Source organism: Carassius gibelio, chromosome B16 (assembly GCF_023724105.1).
Source record: "Carassius gibelio isolate Cgi1373 ecotype wild population from Czech Republic chromosome B16, carGib1.2-hapl.c, whole genome shotgun sequence".
NCBI classification, from domain to species: domain Eukaryota; kingdom Metazoa; phylum Chordata; class Actinopteri; order Cypriniformes; family Cyprinidae; genus Carassius; species Carassius gibelio.
Window position 1 is genome coordinate 16516255 of NC_068411.1, and position 16075 is coordinate 16532329.

Sequence of the window (16075 nt, forward strand, 5' to 3'; positions counted from 1 at the left end):
AATTTTGGTCTTTGTAGAACTTTAATTCAAGTTGCGACAAAAGTAAAATTTTGTCTGTTTTCATAAACTTGTTGACTAACAAAAGCACATTTACATAGTAGCACACAATGACAATCACAAAACCATGAGTTAAATGTGTTAAAAAAAGAAAAAAAAAATGTTTTTTCATTATCAGAACTACATATATAAAAGCAAAATGGGCTATTGAGATCGACGTTTAAAAAAAGAAGTGGATGGGGGCGTTGGTCAGCATCAGCTCAGTTCTCATCAGTAGCACAGACCGGACAATTCAACTTCCAGGAGCTCCAAATAAGTGTTCACTGAAGTTATATTTAGTTTGTGAATGTGTTGTGTGTTACAGCAGTCGTCCTCTGCATTCTGTTGATCCACAGCAGCACAGAAGCTCCTTGCCCTCCACACTGCCAACTTCATAATTATAATCCCACGTCAGCTCCGTCCCAGCTCGGATGCGCCTGTAGAAACAGAGGGTTAATACCAAGACCCCAGCTACAAAAAGCATAATCTGTAAATATTCTGACTAATAGCTGAAATACACATATAAATACAGTAATTCTGTACTATAAACAAATCCTATATGGTGAAAACCTTAAAATTAAAATTAAAACAAGGGCATTGTCATTAATAAAAAAAAAAACTCATGTAAAGACCTGAGTGGAAAAATGTTGCACATATAAAGACTATTAGAGAAGTAAACACAAACACGAGAAAATATTTTCATGTTATGGCCAATAAAAGATAAATGGCTTGGTATTAAAATGATGTACTAATTTAAATAAATAAATCTCACAAACTGAAATAAATAAGTGAATACATGCATCACAACATGATAATGTACAACATGAAAATATATTCATTTTGAGATGTGCTAAAGATTTAATTTTGATGTTATTAAAAATTACTCATGTTTTTAAAGATTAACCTTAAGTGAACATAAGATGACCGTATTAAACAGACACCAAAATTAGACGCAAAAAAAGATGTATTAATTAATCTGTGTGTGTGTGTGTACTCTTGTTTTTGTGACATATCAGGACACAACTCTGTATAATGACATGGGTATGACACAGGTATTACAAGGAGAGGGTGACTTATGAGGATCTAACCCATGTCCCAATTTATCAAAATGCTTCTAAATCATACAGAATAATTTTTTTTGAGAAAGTAAGGCAAGGGTAAGGGTAAGAGTAAGGTTTGGCGTAAACAGAATGAGAACATGGATCCATCATGCCTTGTTACCACTGTGCAGACTGGTGGAGGTGGTTTATTGGTGTGGGGGATGTTTTCTTGGCACACTTTAGGCCCCTTAGTGCCAACTGGGCATCGTTTAAATGCCACGGCCTTCCTGAGCATTGTCTCTGACCATGTCCATCCCTCTATGACCACCATGTACCCATCCTCTGATGGCTACTTCCAGCAGGATAATGCACCATGTCACAAAGCTCGAATCATTTCAAATTGGTTTCTTGAACATGACAATGAGTTCACTGTACTAAAATGGCCCCCACAGTCACCAGATCTCAACCCAATAGAGTATCTTTGGGATGTGGTGGAACTTTTATATATATATATATATATATATATATATATATATATATATATATATATATATATATATATATATATAAAAATTAAAAAACAGCCAATAACTGGTAGGTAAAATTACTACATTTAAAATATTACATTTAAATGCACAATAAAATAGCTATATGTTATGCTTACTTGCTAGCAAAGAAGGCCACCCAGGGGAAGCGGAGATCATGAGTATCCACAAACACGTTCTGGACGAACAGGTTGGGGCTGCAGCTATGCTGTGGGATGAAGACAGTGGAAGGATATAAACACAGCAGTCACAAACTATCAATTAATTAAAATAATTATACCCTGAGGTCTTAGACTTATGTAAATGTTTAATGCAAGTCAATCATATCCGGGTCTGTTTTACTCACGTTGAGGTAGCGTCCGAGGTTCCCCTCCAGTTTGGCATCAATAATATAACATGATTCCTCCCCATCAAAGAACAGGCGGGTGTTTTTAGGGCCACTTTCACCCCCGCCACCTCCCTGTCCATGAGATGTGCCTGACCCACCTCCTCCTGCACCCCCTCCCCCTGTTTTCACCATCAGACTGTGGGACTTCAAAGCAATGCCACGCGTGGACTTCACCGCCACCTGCCTCTTCACCACAGCTGAGAGAGAGACAGAGAGGAGATCTAACAATGTTCTGTATAACGGCTTGATGAATGCAAGACTATTCAACCTTCTAATTGTGCTCACTTGGTTTTCATAGCCTTTTACTATGACAACACCTCCAGGGTGAGCAGCTCATAAAGGGTTAAAAATGGTTTCTAGTCATCTGCCTATAGTACAAGCAGATTCAGTCATCTGACATAAGGAAGTCCTCTTACCCTGAGTCTTTTTCTCTCTCTCCTTGTTGTCATCTGATCCTGAGCTTATAGTTTGCACATCATCACTGTCAGAGAGGGTCATTACATCCTAAACAAAAAGACAGACGGAAAGATTATGAGAGTCCAAGATGAATCAATAGAGAAAAGGAAAAAATAGAGAGTGTGTTTATCAGAGAGTGAGACAGAAAGAAAGAGGAATAAAGACAAATTTCATGTGAAAACTTAAAAAGAAAACAGAGTGTGAGACAATAACTGACCTTCTTCTCCGTCTTCATCCCTCCCTCCACCTTGACGCTCTGATTTGCTGAAGTGGAAGACTGGCTGGTGAGCCAAGACGCCACTTTACTTTTCCCAGTCTCCTCTGGCATCGGAGGAGGCTTCCTGTCCTCACCTGTGGACGTACTCAGTCCATCCTTACTGTCCTGACTCTCTACAGCAAAGAGAGAAAGATGAGAAAGTCAACTGTTACTGAAATTAACAAAGTTGATTTCAGTGTATAGAGCAAATTTGGTTTTACAGCAGATTAATTTAAATGATACAAAATATATACAAACATAAATCTAACAAAGACATTTAAAAATAAATTTCAACACAAAACAAAACACAGAAAGTTAACAATATATTTAATTTAATATGTGAAATAAGATTATTATTTGGTTATACAACAACAAATATTATTAGCAGTAACCATTAAGACATTTCATCTCAAAATTAAAGCAATATATTGAATCATATATGAAGTATAAAAATAATAATGATGATGATAATAATAATAAACGGTCAAAAAAATTCAACACCAAAATAATATATAGCTTATGAAATATAATAATAAAGACTATTATTAATGGTTCAAAACATTTACCACAAACTAAAATCTAATAAATTATATACTGAATGACACATTACTATTGAAGGATCATGAAATCCTAATCTATTTTTTCATAGCTTTTAGCACAGGTGTTTGTGTTGCACATCATAGATGACAATGTTAGCATCCATCAGTTTTAATTACTTATCCTATGAGAAGACTCTTCACTTAATTATTCACAACAGCATGAGTTGATTTGCTATGGCCGACGCTTCAGACTGTGAGATTGTGTATATAAACTGAGAGAAACGTTCATGGATTGAAGAGTGTTTGTTTTTGAAGGGAAAAAGAGTTTGGCACAAATGCAGTTTGTTCAACTAGTGAGTACAATCGGTTTTACAGCTTCGTTGCCCGACCCACCAAAAGGCTGCATAATAAGCCTTAAAAGTCAGCAGAGTTGCAACAGTGTGTTCATATACATGTCTTCGAAGCATAGTTCAAACAGTTGTGCAATTATTTGTGTTTTTAACTTGATGGGAGTGAAATGAAACTGTCGGAAACTGAAGTTGTCTATGTTCCTTCTGACCTCGTCCCCCTCCACAGCACACCACGGCCCACTCAGCGTTTTTTAATTGTCATTTTAGATCTTTGGTGAGAACCAACCAGTGTTGAAACAGGAGATTTCATGATAATTATAGTAACTGTCATGAAAATCCTACTCAGGCCTTTTCCCTGACAGTTTCTGTGACTATTTATAAGACTTCTACTCAAGCCTGCCCTCACGTGGCCTGCTCAGTGTTTAACCTCATGAGACCCTGCTGCCTTACATGAGGACATTATATTTTTGTTAATTTCTCTGAGACTGTACATGCCAGTTTTAATTCTGGATGTCCTGTATCAGAAATACCAAAATGTTTGGATGTTTAACTATAACCACTCCCTCTCCTTGGTCTTCAAAAATGTCCGAAATTAAGTGACACTCTTATGGAAATATGAATATTTTGTAATTATTATTTCAATCTTTCAAATTTTTTAAGTGTGTCTCATAAATCAACATTCTCAGGAAAATGTTATGGGGTTTCAAATCAAAATATGACTTTGTTTAGAAACAGGACGTTGACTTCATACAGGTCCTCATATGAGGACACCGGGAATAAAATAATGTTTATTACACATTTTGGGAGACATAACAAATGAACAGGGAAAGAAATTATATTTCAATATTCTATGGAATATTATATATTATTATGAAAATCTGGTCAATTATCACTCCCATTATTACACTTCTTTTTTTCATTACATGTTGACCTAAAAATACATAGATATGCAAATAAAAGGTATTTTATAGATACATTGTATATAATGAGAAAACCTGTTTATAGCAATTTTACACAAATGCTGCATAAAGAAAAACTGTATATTGAATCATCTATTATAACGGTTGAGAATCATCTTTATACAAATCTAACAATGTCTTGGTGATTAAAAAAATCGATAGTTTTTTTTTTTTTTTTTTTTTAAGAAATTGAATCTCGATGTCCTCAACTGAGGACATAGCATAACTTATGAATGAAATATATATTTTTTAATTTGACTTTTTTTTAATTTTTATTCTCTAAACATTGCAAAGACATGGAAAGAAGTAACTTTCTCCTAAATCTTTTTTCTCGGGTCTTAAGAGGTTCTATGGGTCTTCTCCTCACCTTCCTTTATTCCTTTGGCCTGTCTGCGGGTGGTGTAGCTCCTCCACACTGAGCTGGTGGAGTAATATGTGTCTTTCACAAATGTGTCGTCAGAGCTGTCGCTCTCATCCTCGTTAGACTCTTCGTCTTTGTCATCGTCACTGTCTTCAGATGAATCATCTTGGCCTAATAAGTGGGAGAAAAAAGTAGTTTGTAAATTTGAGAAGATTTAACCTTCACCTGCTGGATATACATTGAAGGATAATGAACTTGTGATTGAAAAAACGAATTCTATTATGGGACACCAAAAATAAAATGCATGTGACCAGCAATTAAAAAATAAAATCAAACCACACGCTTGTTTATTTTAAAGAAACATAAGCAGGCCTTACTATATTTTTGCAAAATATTTCACAAAAAGAATAATAAAAAACAAACTACTGGATCATGTTCATGTGATGAACTACACCTGCTAGGAGACCTGTGTGAACTTCAGAAGAACGGTCTTCACACTAACTCACCTAGAGAGCGGTTATGTTAAAGTGATTATTAAAAAAGTTTTTCTGAAAAGTTAGGAGGGTTCAGGATTTTGACTCCCAATTACTGTACTTGGTCCAATGGAGATTACAAAAACTACTGGTGTTAGTCTTCCCCCCCATTATAACTGATATCTCCACAAACACTCATTTTTATAACAAGCCGAAAGGTATGATGTGTGCATGGGTCTCTCACTTTTGCCGGTAATGCTGCTGTTACGCTCCTCCTTCTTGGTGGTGAATTTACCGTGTTGGGAGGAAGCAGGTAGTTTAACCCTGCTCATGTCCACCCCGCTGCCCTCGCTGTCGGAGCAGTGGGCCTCACTCTCGTAACCTTCCTTAAAGTTCTCCACGCTCTCAATGTGGTCCAGATTGGCAAAGTATTCATCACCCATTTCCAAACCTTCTTTATCGGCAAAGTCATCTGTCAGGATTTTACCTAATAGAGAAATAAACAATTACTAGAACTACAATATATAATTCCTATATATATCTATAGAAATATAATATGTCATTACTATATTATAATTACTATAACCCCCTTAAATGCCCAGTGCTGGACATCAGGACATCAGACAAACTACTTTAGGCTTAAGCGGGAGAAGCTTAGGTAAGAACAAACACAGGACTGATCTTCTTTTGATTAACTAAAGTCCAAATTAGGTTCTGAGTGGGTTACCTGCATAGATACAAACAAATGAGCCCTTGGCTACGTCATCAAGGCAACGAATGCCCCAGCCCTTATTTTGGGTCTTAAAGAGTTGCAGTCGGACCTGCAAACCGTGCTGAACCAAGCGGTTAGTGCACATCTGTGGATTACAGCGGCAGCGCTTATTACACTCATAGATCCTGAGAATGCAAACGAGAGGGAAAAAAGAGAGCGAACCATTAAAAGGAGATGGAAGAGATTAAGTTGAATGGTTTCACTGTAAATCAACATGATAATGGCACTATGGAGGGTTGGTTATATATAACAGACCCTGTAGGGAGACACTCTTCCAGTCTCTTGTGATGGTATCCAGCGTTGGGGTTGATCTGCCCACCTGGAGCACACCCTGTAGCCTGCAGAGTCAGCTGATGACACGAACACTTGGATCTAGAAACAAACAAAATGTACAGAACAAAGGACAAAAGGTTTTAGAAGGGAGATCTTCATATTTATAATTCTGGATCAAGTGAGAATCAGGTTTTTTCATTTCAAATAGAGATCACGATTCTGAACTAAGCAGAATAATGTGTAATTTACTAAATGCTGTGATAAATTTTCATTGCTGCGGTCTACTAATAAAAAAAATGATCAGCATTTTTCATTCACAGCACAGACAAATCGTTGTTGGATATACGACCGTGTGGATTTTAAACACAAGACTGCGCTCTTTAAAGAATTAATGGCAGCTCTATGCTAAACTACTTTTTCTTTTCTTTATTTTAAAGCAGCTTTTTTCTTTATCCTGAGATTTTTGACTTTGTTGAAAGCCAGTCAATGACACTAACTTGTCTCTGCAGCCGTCAGTGCAGTCACAGCCCACCAGGAAGTCTGGGCTGGTGTTAATAAACACTCCGTCTTCTGGGATCCTCTCTTTGCTGTAGGCCACACTGGGAGGAGGAGTGCTGTCGATCTCATTCACACAGGATAAGGGAATGTCTTCTCGACCGCCAGTGATGTCCCGGATAAAGTAGAAAGGCCTCTGGGGTTGGAATCGACGGTCCACCAGCACATAAGGGTCCAGACAGAACATCTCCAAGAAGATGAAGTCACAGTGTGTCTGGAAGAGGTAGCGCTGGATTTCTGACATATTTCTCAGACTCAAGCCACACGGGGACTTGTAGATGACATGGAATGACATCTGAGTGAGAGAGAAAGAGGGTAAATATAAATTAGTTTGTGTATTAGTACCGAATAAACCATTGAAAACACTTAACAGTTGAATGATAGCTTCTAATTCGGGCAAATTTCACCGGCAAAAGGCCCAACCAAGCAGCTTTTTGTTCGTCAGTGTGAACAACTTGAACCTGATGTAAAATCTCCATGGGGAAATCGTTTACCCTCGGTTTACTCAAAAATGAAATCATGCAGAATCCTATAGACTGGACTTTGAACACACAAGGTTTCCAAATATCAGTAAATTTGACTTCAATCTTAAGCCACACAAACCTTGCGGTTAAGGCGTCTGCGGCCAGTCATGCGGCGAAACTCGTAGAGCAATGGAGTAAGAAGTGGGTTGCGTCCTCGATGCAGGTTGGGACGGGTGGGCCGGATGCGCTTGAGACAGTCTGGGGTGCAGTTGTGTGTAAGGTAGAAGAGTCTGTCATTCGGAGCCTGGTACGATGGCTCCTGAGGAATACGCTCACTTGTGAAGGTAGACACAGTTGTCTGTAAAGTATGCGGGGCAGGTGTGATTGGCGTAAATGTATGCACAGGTCCAGACTGCAGAAGAAAGAGCCTGCAGAGTAAGAGAACAAGACATTAAAACATTGTGTTTCCCAAATATATTACATTTAATCACACTACAAAAACAGTGACTTTCATTTTGGCTGACTGATCGTTGAGCAGGCAGTCTTCACAATGTGGACCCATGTATTTCTGAATAATGTGATTTGAATTGAATGATTTGTATAAAAATGTGTTGGACCACTTGGTCAGACCCCCTGAGATACTAATATCAAGCGTAAATGCTGAAAGAGAGGCAAAGTAAAGAAATGGGGCATATGCAGTGATTAGCAGATATATAGATCAAAGTAGTGAGAAGTACCGAGTGATTGGGTGTCACACTAACCTGGAGGTATTAGTTTGTTGAACAGTGCCGATCAGTGGTTTGGGCTGGAGGTCAGAGGTCACGGCCGGACGAGGCTGCACTGCAACCTGACCAGTGCTCTTTTTAGCCATTTGACTCTTTAAACTCGGACTCCTGAAATGGAAGAGAAAGAGATAAACATGGTATAACCATTGACCAGGATCATATAAATGAAATATATTGAAAGAAGAATAGCTCTTGAAGCACTCACTCTGTGCGGGAAGGCTGTGGGGGTCCGGGAGCCACTGGACGAGCTGGTGAGATCTGTGGGGCTTCAGGCCGACTGGAAGCAGAAGCACTCTTGTCACTAGTGTACTGCACTACAGGGCCCTTTGTCCTCAATGCTCCTACAAGCACATACACAGGTTTAGTCAAATAAGAATTGGACAGACCAGTTCATTCTTAAAAGGGCAGTTGTAATAAGAAATGTGTGCATAGGGCTGGGTGAAAATTACTCACAATATAATGGTTTCATATAATTTGATATTGAAAATTAGTGATTTTTTTTTAAATATATATGAGCAATAGAAAAAAATTAAAAATAAAATGTAAACAAATATCTCCTTTCTTATGTTTTATATGCAGATTAAATAAGTGTTAAGAACACTTTTGGCTTGTCTCCTGAAGCCACAGGAGGGTCCAATGAGCAATGTTTATTCAGTGCAATTAAATAACAGTATATAAAAAACAAAAGTGCATAACATCTAAATTAACATATAAATCAAATATAATTTCGCAAATTGCATAAGCAATATGAACAAAACAGTATCATGAGACGGAGTGAAACGGAATAAACCCCCACAAATTCAAGACGTGTTTTCAATTTAAAAATATTTAAAAATATTTCAATTTAACTTTCTATTGAAAAGTTAAACCTCTTAACTTTCTATAATGTTACATCTCTTGTGTGAGACAGGAGTTAAACTGTCATAGTTGTCCGTATAAAAATTTTTTTTGCATTGCGTTTCGTTTTTAAACTAATCAAGATCTTCTCTGCATTAAGCTTCTGTATTTCTCTTATATTTTGAATGAAAAATGCAATAAAACATTAAAATTCCACTAATATAAAACTCAATGCAAATTTTTATTTTAAATTTGACTAATATTCATCCTTTTAATTCATAATCTCCTCATTAAGGCACCTCCTCGATGAAGGTGCACTATCAATAAATAGCAATATCGTTTTATCGCCCAGGCCTATGTGAGCATACAATTTTACATAAAAATTAGACATAAAATATAAAAGACAAGCACATGGTAATCTGTTACCCATATTAGGCCGCTGTCTTTGTTGACCAGCCATTTTCTTCTCTTGACTGTTAGCCGTGTTCATTTTCAGATTAAACATAGGTTCTAGCCTTGTTGAGCCACGATAAATCCACTCACTCCGCTTATCATCCTGCAACATTCAACAAACAATATTGCTCATATTCAAATGTCATTTAACACACGGCGACTTTGCATATGAAGATGGTTGTTAAAGGATGGATGATCAAAGAAATCAAGCTACAAATGAATTAAAAAATCTTTAACCATAAAACTTCTAGCTACACATGGTGCTGAGCTGACCATAAAAAGCATTTTGACAAGGCTGCCATCCACTTCTTCCACACGGCTTTTCCACCACGTTCCCTCCCATTCCGTCTTTATGATCTGCCCAGGCTTCAGCAGCACCATGGGTCTGTTGGGATACGACGTGACATACTCCTCGATGAAATCTCTGCATGATGCATCCTCAATATCCTCCCAGGTCTTTTTTACTGAACACAGATTGAGAGACAGATCCATTGTAACAAATTATTAAGCGCAATTACTAGTATTCATTTTTTTATTGATTATTTTTTTATTTTATTTATTCAATTTGTTATATTTGAAAGACGATTCAATCATTTCAATGAAAAATCGAATCACTTAAAAATATCATCAGTGTTTAATATTACATTAAAAAAGAGAAGACAAAAACTGGAAACTAAAAGAAGGTTAAAAAAAAGTTTCTTACATGGTCTGCAGATTGGGTAGAGCTCAGGCAGGCCCACATATGAGGCATAACCATCATCAAAAAAGATCAGGAACCTGCAAAAACATTCAATCAGTGATCCATTCTATCCTTCCATACGGTCCCAAGATCTTCTGTTCATCTCACCTCATACGATTCTTGCTGTTGGGCATCTCAGCAACTACACCTGCATAGAGCCAGACTTGATTGCCATCCTTGTACTTGGCGACAACACGAGCACCAACAAACAGTCTCTCCAGTGTTGGGTGGTAATCAAACGCCACATGGTTCCCAGAGAGAAGACTCTTCCCTTTATTCTCAAACTTCACCTTGTACTTGAAATTGTTCCCTGGGGAATTTTGATATCAAAAGGATGGATCAAGCTTTTTGATGTAATTTTCTACTTCACATACACAGCACCATGAAATGTACAGCACCATCCGAGAGGAGGAGTATTCAATACAGATAATAAACTGCATTCACTCACCCACTTGTTTGATGGCAACAAGTGTTCCAAGATGCCACGTCTTGGTTCGTTTTTTACCCAAAAGTGTCATGTTGATCTTGATATTATCCTGTTTTAAATTAGGGTTAGGTTGAGTGGGCGCGTTCCTCGGACCTGAGGACATAAACACTGCTGGAACAGCCAGAGCACCATGGGATTGTGGAGGAGGGGCCACTGCTTTAGCTGGTGTGATACTCGATTGGGCCGTTCTGTTGACAGACTGGGCCAGGTTCTGCACCTGCTGAGACGTTCTTTGAAGAGCAGCTGAAGCCTCCTTAAACTTTACATACAATACAGACACAACACAGCACAGAAAAGGAAACAGTGTAGCATTAAGGTGTTGTCCCATTAGTGATATTGTCGAAAACATTCCTGTACTTCTACTGAAATTACTGGAATCGTCCACAAAAAAATGGCTAAAATCAGGTTAAACTTCACAGTGTCTTTCGAGTGGTTTGTCTAGTGATACAGATGACACACTTCTCTTACCGTTGAGTCCTTGGCTGGAGTGATAACTTTCTTGGGAGGAACCACTGTGAAGAAAGTCACAGCGCTGTTACTGTACATATTTGACATCTATAAAATGAAATAACTAAATAACATATAACAATATAGCATCTAACGTACCACATCCCACAGCAATGACATCATCGTCGTCATCATCATCAATCTCAATGACCTCAGAAGGTTTTGCTCCGCCTCCTCCCTCATCCTCCGAGCTGCTCTCACGATACACTAGACCCATATTACTGTACACTTCCTTCACCAGAGCTTCACACTGAACCACAGACCTTTGAAAACAGACAGATTTATGTACTTCTTCCTCTAGGATTTAAGAAATATTACTTTTTTATCTCATAAAATGGTGGCTTTTGGATAATCAATCATGTTGTCAGAAGTAGTGGCTAGTTCACATCGAGGTTCTTGTAATTGTAGTCATAAGTACTTTAAAGAATAAAGCTATTGATGGAGTAGAATCTTACACTCACTGAACTTGTGTTGTATTTTTTGGGGGCAGAGGTTGTTTGCAAAGTGCAAATAGCAATTGGTCCTATTTACACAAAGTGAAAATAGCATGATTTTTTTAGCGATATGATATCTACACTAAGTGCAAATATCCAGATTCTATTTATACCATGTTAAAATAGGAGGATTTTCTGCTATTTATACTACTTATGGCAAATTGTGGTAATTCCTCAGTATTGTAGTACATTATAAAAGAGAACGCAATAACATATTGAACGTAAATTATCATTTTAATTCAAATTATTAAATGGATGCCACCTTTTTGGGACAATAAAGCCCTCCCTACACCTACCCCATACTTTATCTTCAACTTTAAGATTATTTCCTTCATTTTTATTGAACAAAATACCCTTCCCATGTAATATGAGATTTGAAAAAGAAGGAAAAAAAAGTTTGACGAAAGGCAGATTTGAACCCGGGTCGAACTGTGTCAAAAAGCACACACTTAACCATCTACACCACTGGAACTGCTGTTAAACATCTGTGTTTGGTAATACCGACTATCCCAGCACTTTGACTGAAGTCTCTTTCATTTTAGCTGTGTTGATCTCAGTGCATCCTCTCTGACACTTTAAACTTACTCTGAGGCATTAGAGCAAAGAGCATCCATATTAGCAACCTCCTTCTCCCTCTGCTCGACCCATTCCTGCAGCTGCTCCAGCTGGGCTTTCCTCTGCTGCACGGCTTCGCTGCGGTCCACCTGCTCCTCGATCCACTTGCGCAGCTCGTCCAAAGACACTCCCAACTCCTCCTCCAACTCTGGATCCAACTCCATCTCCATCCCTGAGGCCAAACTGGAATCCAACTCCATAACTTTGACAGAAAGGGAAGACTGTGTTAACATGTCACAAAACAAGGTTTGAAAAGATGTATATTTGTTGGCGGGTTTCCTTGCACAAATGCTCTATCCAGGACCTTCAACAAGATCTCAATCACAAGATATCTTCTTTGCCACAGGATCTACTTTCAGTTGAGAGTTATTAAAGTTTGCTATTTTCAGCCAGCTTTGTATTATCACAATGTTGGTAGATACAACTGCATAATAGTTTCCTGCACCAAGACATTAGCAAAGTCCATCTGGGTGACATAAAATGCATCTGACAGATTTTTGACAACTCCAACTCCAGCACTGAGCCTTTTAAAAATTCATTGTAAGGTTACAATGCACACAAAAAAAAAATAAAAAAAACACTTTCTTGTGTCTACTGACAAAATAGTATACCGTTGTAGTTTGCTGCGTTTTAATGCTATATCTGAGCAGCATTAAACTATTTTATTAAATGCCACTTCAGAAAGATCTTCTGACTGAGCCAAGTTCAGAAAAAGTATAATATTTTCCCAATGATTGTAAAGTGCAACACAGAACTCCTGTCAAATGACTCTGTCTGTGAAATGTAAACACAACCTGTCTGATCATGTGGATATCATGGCTGTAAACGGCACTTTAAAATGACAAAAATCTGATAGGGAGCAAAGCTGCATTCATATTCATAACACGTGAAAATGGTCGCTATGTTTAACAACACTTCAACAAACACAATTCCTGCAAGTCAAGAACCCTAAACGGCGCGCAACACACGGATGAAAGGGCTAAACAAATATCAATATCCACGCATACCTTTAGCGGCTTAAAAAGTAAATATATGAACTTATAAACAAAAGACCTGTATAATACTGCATCGAGTGAGATTTATTCAATTGTGTTGATGCTAACTGGGTTAGCTTACCTCTCCTAGCGTGTGTAACTTACGTTATCTCTCCAGCTCTTTTGCGGATATCCTATTTTCGCCGTGCATTCACTTAAATGAACAGAAGACCAACTATAGAATGTATACAGATTTTCCCTATCCCAGATGCATTCCAATATAATTTTATTTGAACATAAATTTCCCGGTCCTCGAACACCGCGCGATGAACCTCGATGAACGTGTTTGGCCGATGACAATTCTACGAGCTGACCAATGGCTTTTGCGTGACGAGTGAGTGGCAGTTGAATTGAGCAATTGGATGCAAGCAGGAAACTTGATCACGCCCCTACGATGCACTGCGTGACCTGCAGGACTGCACAGCACAAAGTGAATCAAACACAATTTACTCTCCTGACACAGTACACGCTCCTCCGTAGATCACATTTCGTCGTAACTTATGCTCAAACTTTCCCTCTCACCTATCCTCTATGGTTTCATCCTCACTTCCTTCACCCTCTCAGTTTTCAGCACTGGACACAAACACTCCACGCTCTTGCTTGGACAACCTTTGACCACTTTCATCCAGACAAACCCCTCTGCCCCCTGGCTGTCTGATGTTCTCCTTGAACATTGCTGACCGCTCTACAATCAGGGCTGCAGAGAGTAAATGAGGTGAATTAAAAAACTCTACAGACCTTGAGTGTATATCAGTCACTCTTCTCTTCCTTTCCTGCAAATGTCTTCACTGCTAAAACGACATACTACCACAAAAAAAATTAACAACTGTTCTGATTCTTGCACACTTTTTAAATCTTTCTCTTCTCTTGTCTTCTCTGTCCTCCTTCGCTTCCTCCTTCATCGACTCTTACAGCTGATGACTTTACAGTTTTCTTCACAAATAAGACAAGAACCATCATTGACCAATTCCCCACACCACAAACTGATGATAACTTCGTAACTACCAATATACTCTCTCTCCTCCTTCTCCTTCTTTCCACTCTCAAAGATTAATGTTTCCAAACTAATCCTTTCCAATCATCCTACCACTTGTCCACTTGATCCTATCCTCACTCACCTCCTTCAGGCCATTTCTTCTTCAGTCATACCTTCGCTTACTCACATTATCAACACCTTTCTTCATTCTCGTACATTTCCAGCAGCATTTAAGCAGGCTCAGGTAAGCAAACTGCTTAAAAAGCCCTCTCTTACCATCCTTGCCCTGTTCTCAGTTACTGAAGCCCTGGGACTGGCAAAATCAGCTTCCATATCCTCAGTACTCATCTAGCTGGATCTTTAGAAACCTTGCTTTTGACACAGTTAACCTCCAGATTCTCCTGTCCACCCTCAGAAAAATGGGCATCTCTGGAGCTGCACTCCTGTAGTTCAAGTCCTAACTCTCAGGTAGGTGTTGGTCTTGGAGGGGTGAGGTTTCTAAAAGTTCTAAAGGTTTCTAAAGTCACAACTTCTCGCTAAAGGGGTTACTCAAGGCTCAGTGCTTGGACTACTTCTCTTCTCCATCTACATGACGTCATTAGGATCTGTATTGTAAAAAAAGATCATAGAAATAAGGCTTTTATGAAAAAAAAAAAACAGAATAAAATATGTTTATCAACACACAAACCATTCACAATTGCTAAATTGGGCTAAAATAGAAGGCTCAGTGATACTAATTAAAGTGCCACATGGTTTCTAAAAGTTCTAAAGGTTTCTAAAGTCTAAAGGGGTTACTCAAGGCTCAGTGCTTGGACTACTTCTCTTCTCCATCTACATGACGTCATTAGGATCTGTCATTCATAAGCATGGCTTTTCTTATCACTGCTATGCTGATGACAATCAACTCTACTTTTCATTCCAACCAGATGACCCGATGGTAGCTGCGTGCATTGCATATTGCCATATTATGTATTAACATATATCCTGCAGATTTGCCTTTTACAGGATTAGGAAGATTAGACCCTTTCTGTCAGAGCAAGTCGCACAACTTCTTGTCCAAGCTTGTTCTCTCCAGACTGGACTATTGTAATGCTCTCTTGGCGGCCTTCCTGCATGTTCTGTCAAGCCTCTGCAACTTATCCAGAATGCAGCAGTGAGCCAAAAAAAAAGCAATCTCACGTTACTCCTCTCATTATCAGGTTACACTTGCTACCAGTAGCCGCTCTCATCAAATTCAAGGTACTGATGCTTGCCTACAAATGAGACAACCACTGGCACTGCACCAATATACATATATTCACTAGTTCAAACTTATGCACCTTCCAGAAGCATGTGTTGTGCAAGTGAACGGCATCTTGTGGTGACATCCAAAAGAGGTTCAAAATCACGCTCATTGACCTTTTCATGGACTGTGCTGGTGGAATGACCTCCCAGTCTCAGTTTGAACAGCTTTAGTCTTTAGTCATTTTAAAAAATATATATTTTTCACCGGCGCTTTACCATCTAATACTAGCACTTACCTATTCTATTCTAATCTGTTCTGTTCTATCCCATTCTATTATTTATTCATGTATAAAACAGCTATGTGAACTGCTCTAGACTAACTGACACTTGTCATGACAGCTGTATACTTCTTGTTATTCTCTTGATGGTCTGACTGAAAATCTGAAATTAAAAGATA

General features: G+C 38.4%; 1 protein-coding gene across 3 annotated transcripts; it reads right to left on the minus strand.

The window, feature by feature from the left end:
- Window positions 1-2: 2 nt before the first annotated feature.
- Window positions 3-13740, minus strand: setdb1b (SET domain bifurcated histone lysine methyltransferase 1b). Of its 3 annotated transcripts, none has more exons than XM_052578170.1 (22): window positions 13524-13740; window positions 12355-12586; window positions 11375-11538; window positions 11237-11280; window positions 10730-11027; window positions 10390-10591; window positions 10246-10319; window positions 9816-10006; window positions 9516-9645; window positions 8458-8593; window positions 8229-8360; window positions 7607-7895; window positions 6946-7298; window positions 6431-6547; window positions 6131-6300; window positions 5699-5890; window positions 4937-5101; window positions 2683-2855; window positions 2426-2513; window positions 1968-2206; window positions 1741-1829; window positions 3-473 (listed from the first exon to the last, which is right to left on the minus strand). In XM_052578170.1, the coding sequence occupies exons 2-22, from the start codon at window positions 12582-12584 to the stop codon at window positions 356-358; spliced, it is 3594 nt and encodes a 1197-aa protein (XP_052434130.1). In that variant the 5' UTR covers window positions 12585-12586; window positions 13524-13740; the 3' UTR covers window positions 3-355. The 3 variants fall into 3 exon arrangements, with proteins under 3 accessions (XP_052434130.1, XP_052434129.1, XP_052434128.1); XM_052578169.1 differs by having other exon boundaries at window positions 5648-5890; window positions 13501-13738; XM_052578168.1 differs by having other exon boundaries at window positions 5648-5890; window positions 13524-13737.
- Between the last annotated feature and the right edge of the window lie 2335 nt (window positions 13741-16075).

Excerpts from the sequence above, each read along its gene's own strand:
- setdb1b (XM_052578169.1), bottom strand. The coding sequence starts at position 12,584 with ATGGAGTTGGATTCCAGTTTGGCCTCAGGGATGGAGATGGAGTTGGAT. Across the intron at positions 8,361-8,457 it reads CCACAGCCTTCCCGCACAGA|GAGTCCGAGTTTAAAGAGTC; the intron begins GTGAGTGCTTCA and ends CTTCCATTTCAG. Across the intron at positions 2,856-4,936 it reads GGCCAAAGGAATAAAGGAAG|AGAGTCAGGACAGTAAGGAT; the intron begins GTGAGGAGAAGA and ends TCTTTGCTGTAG.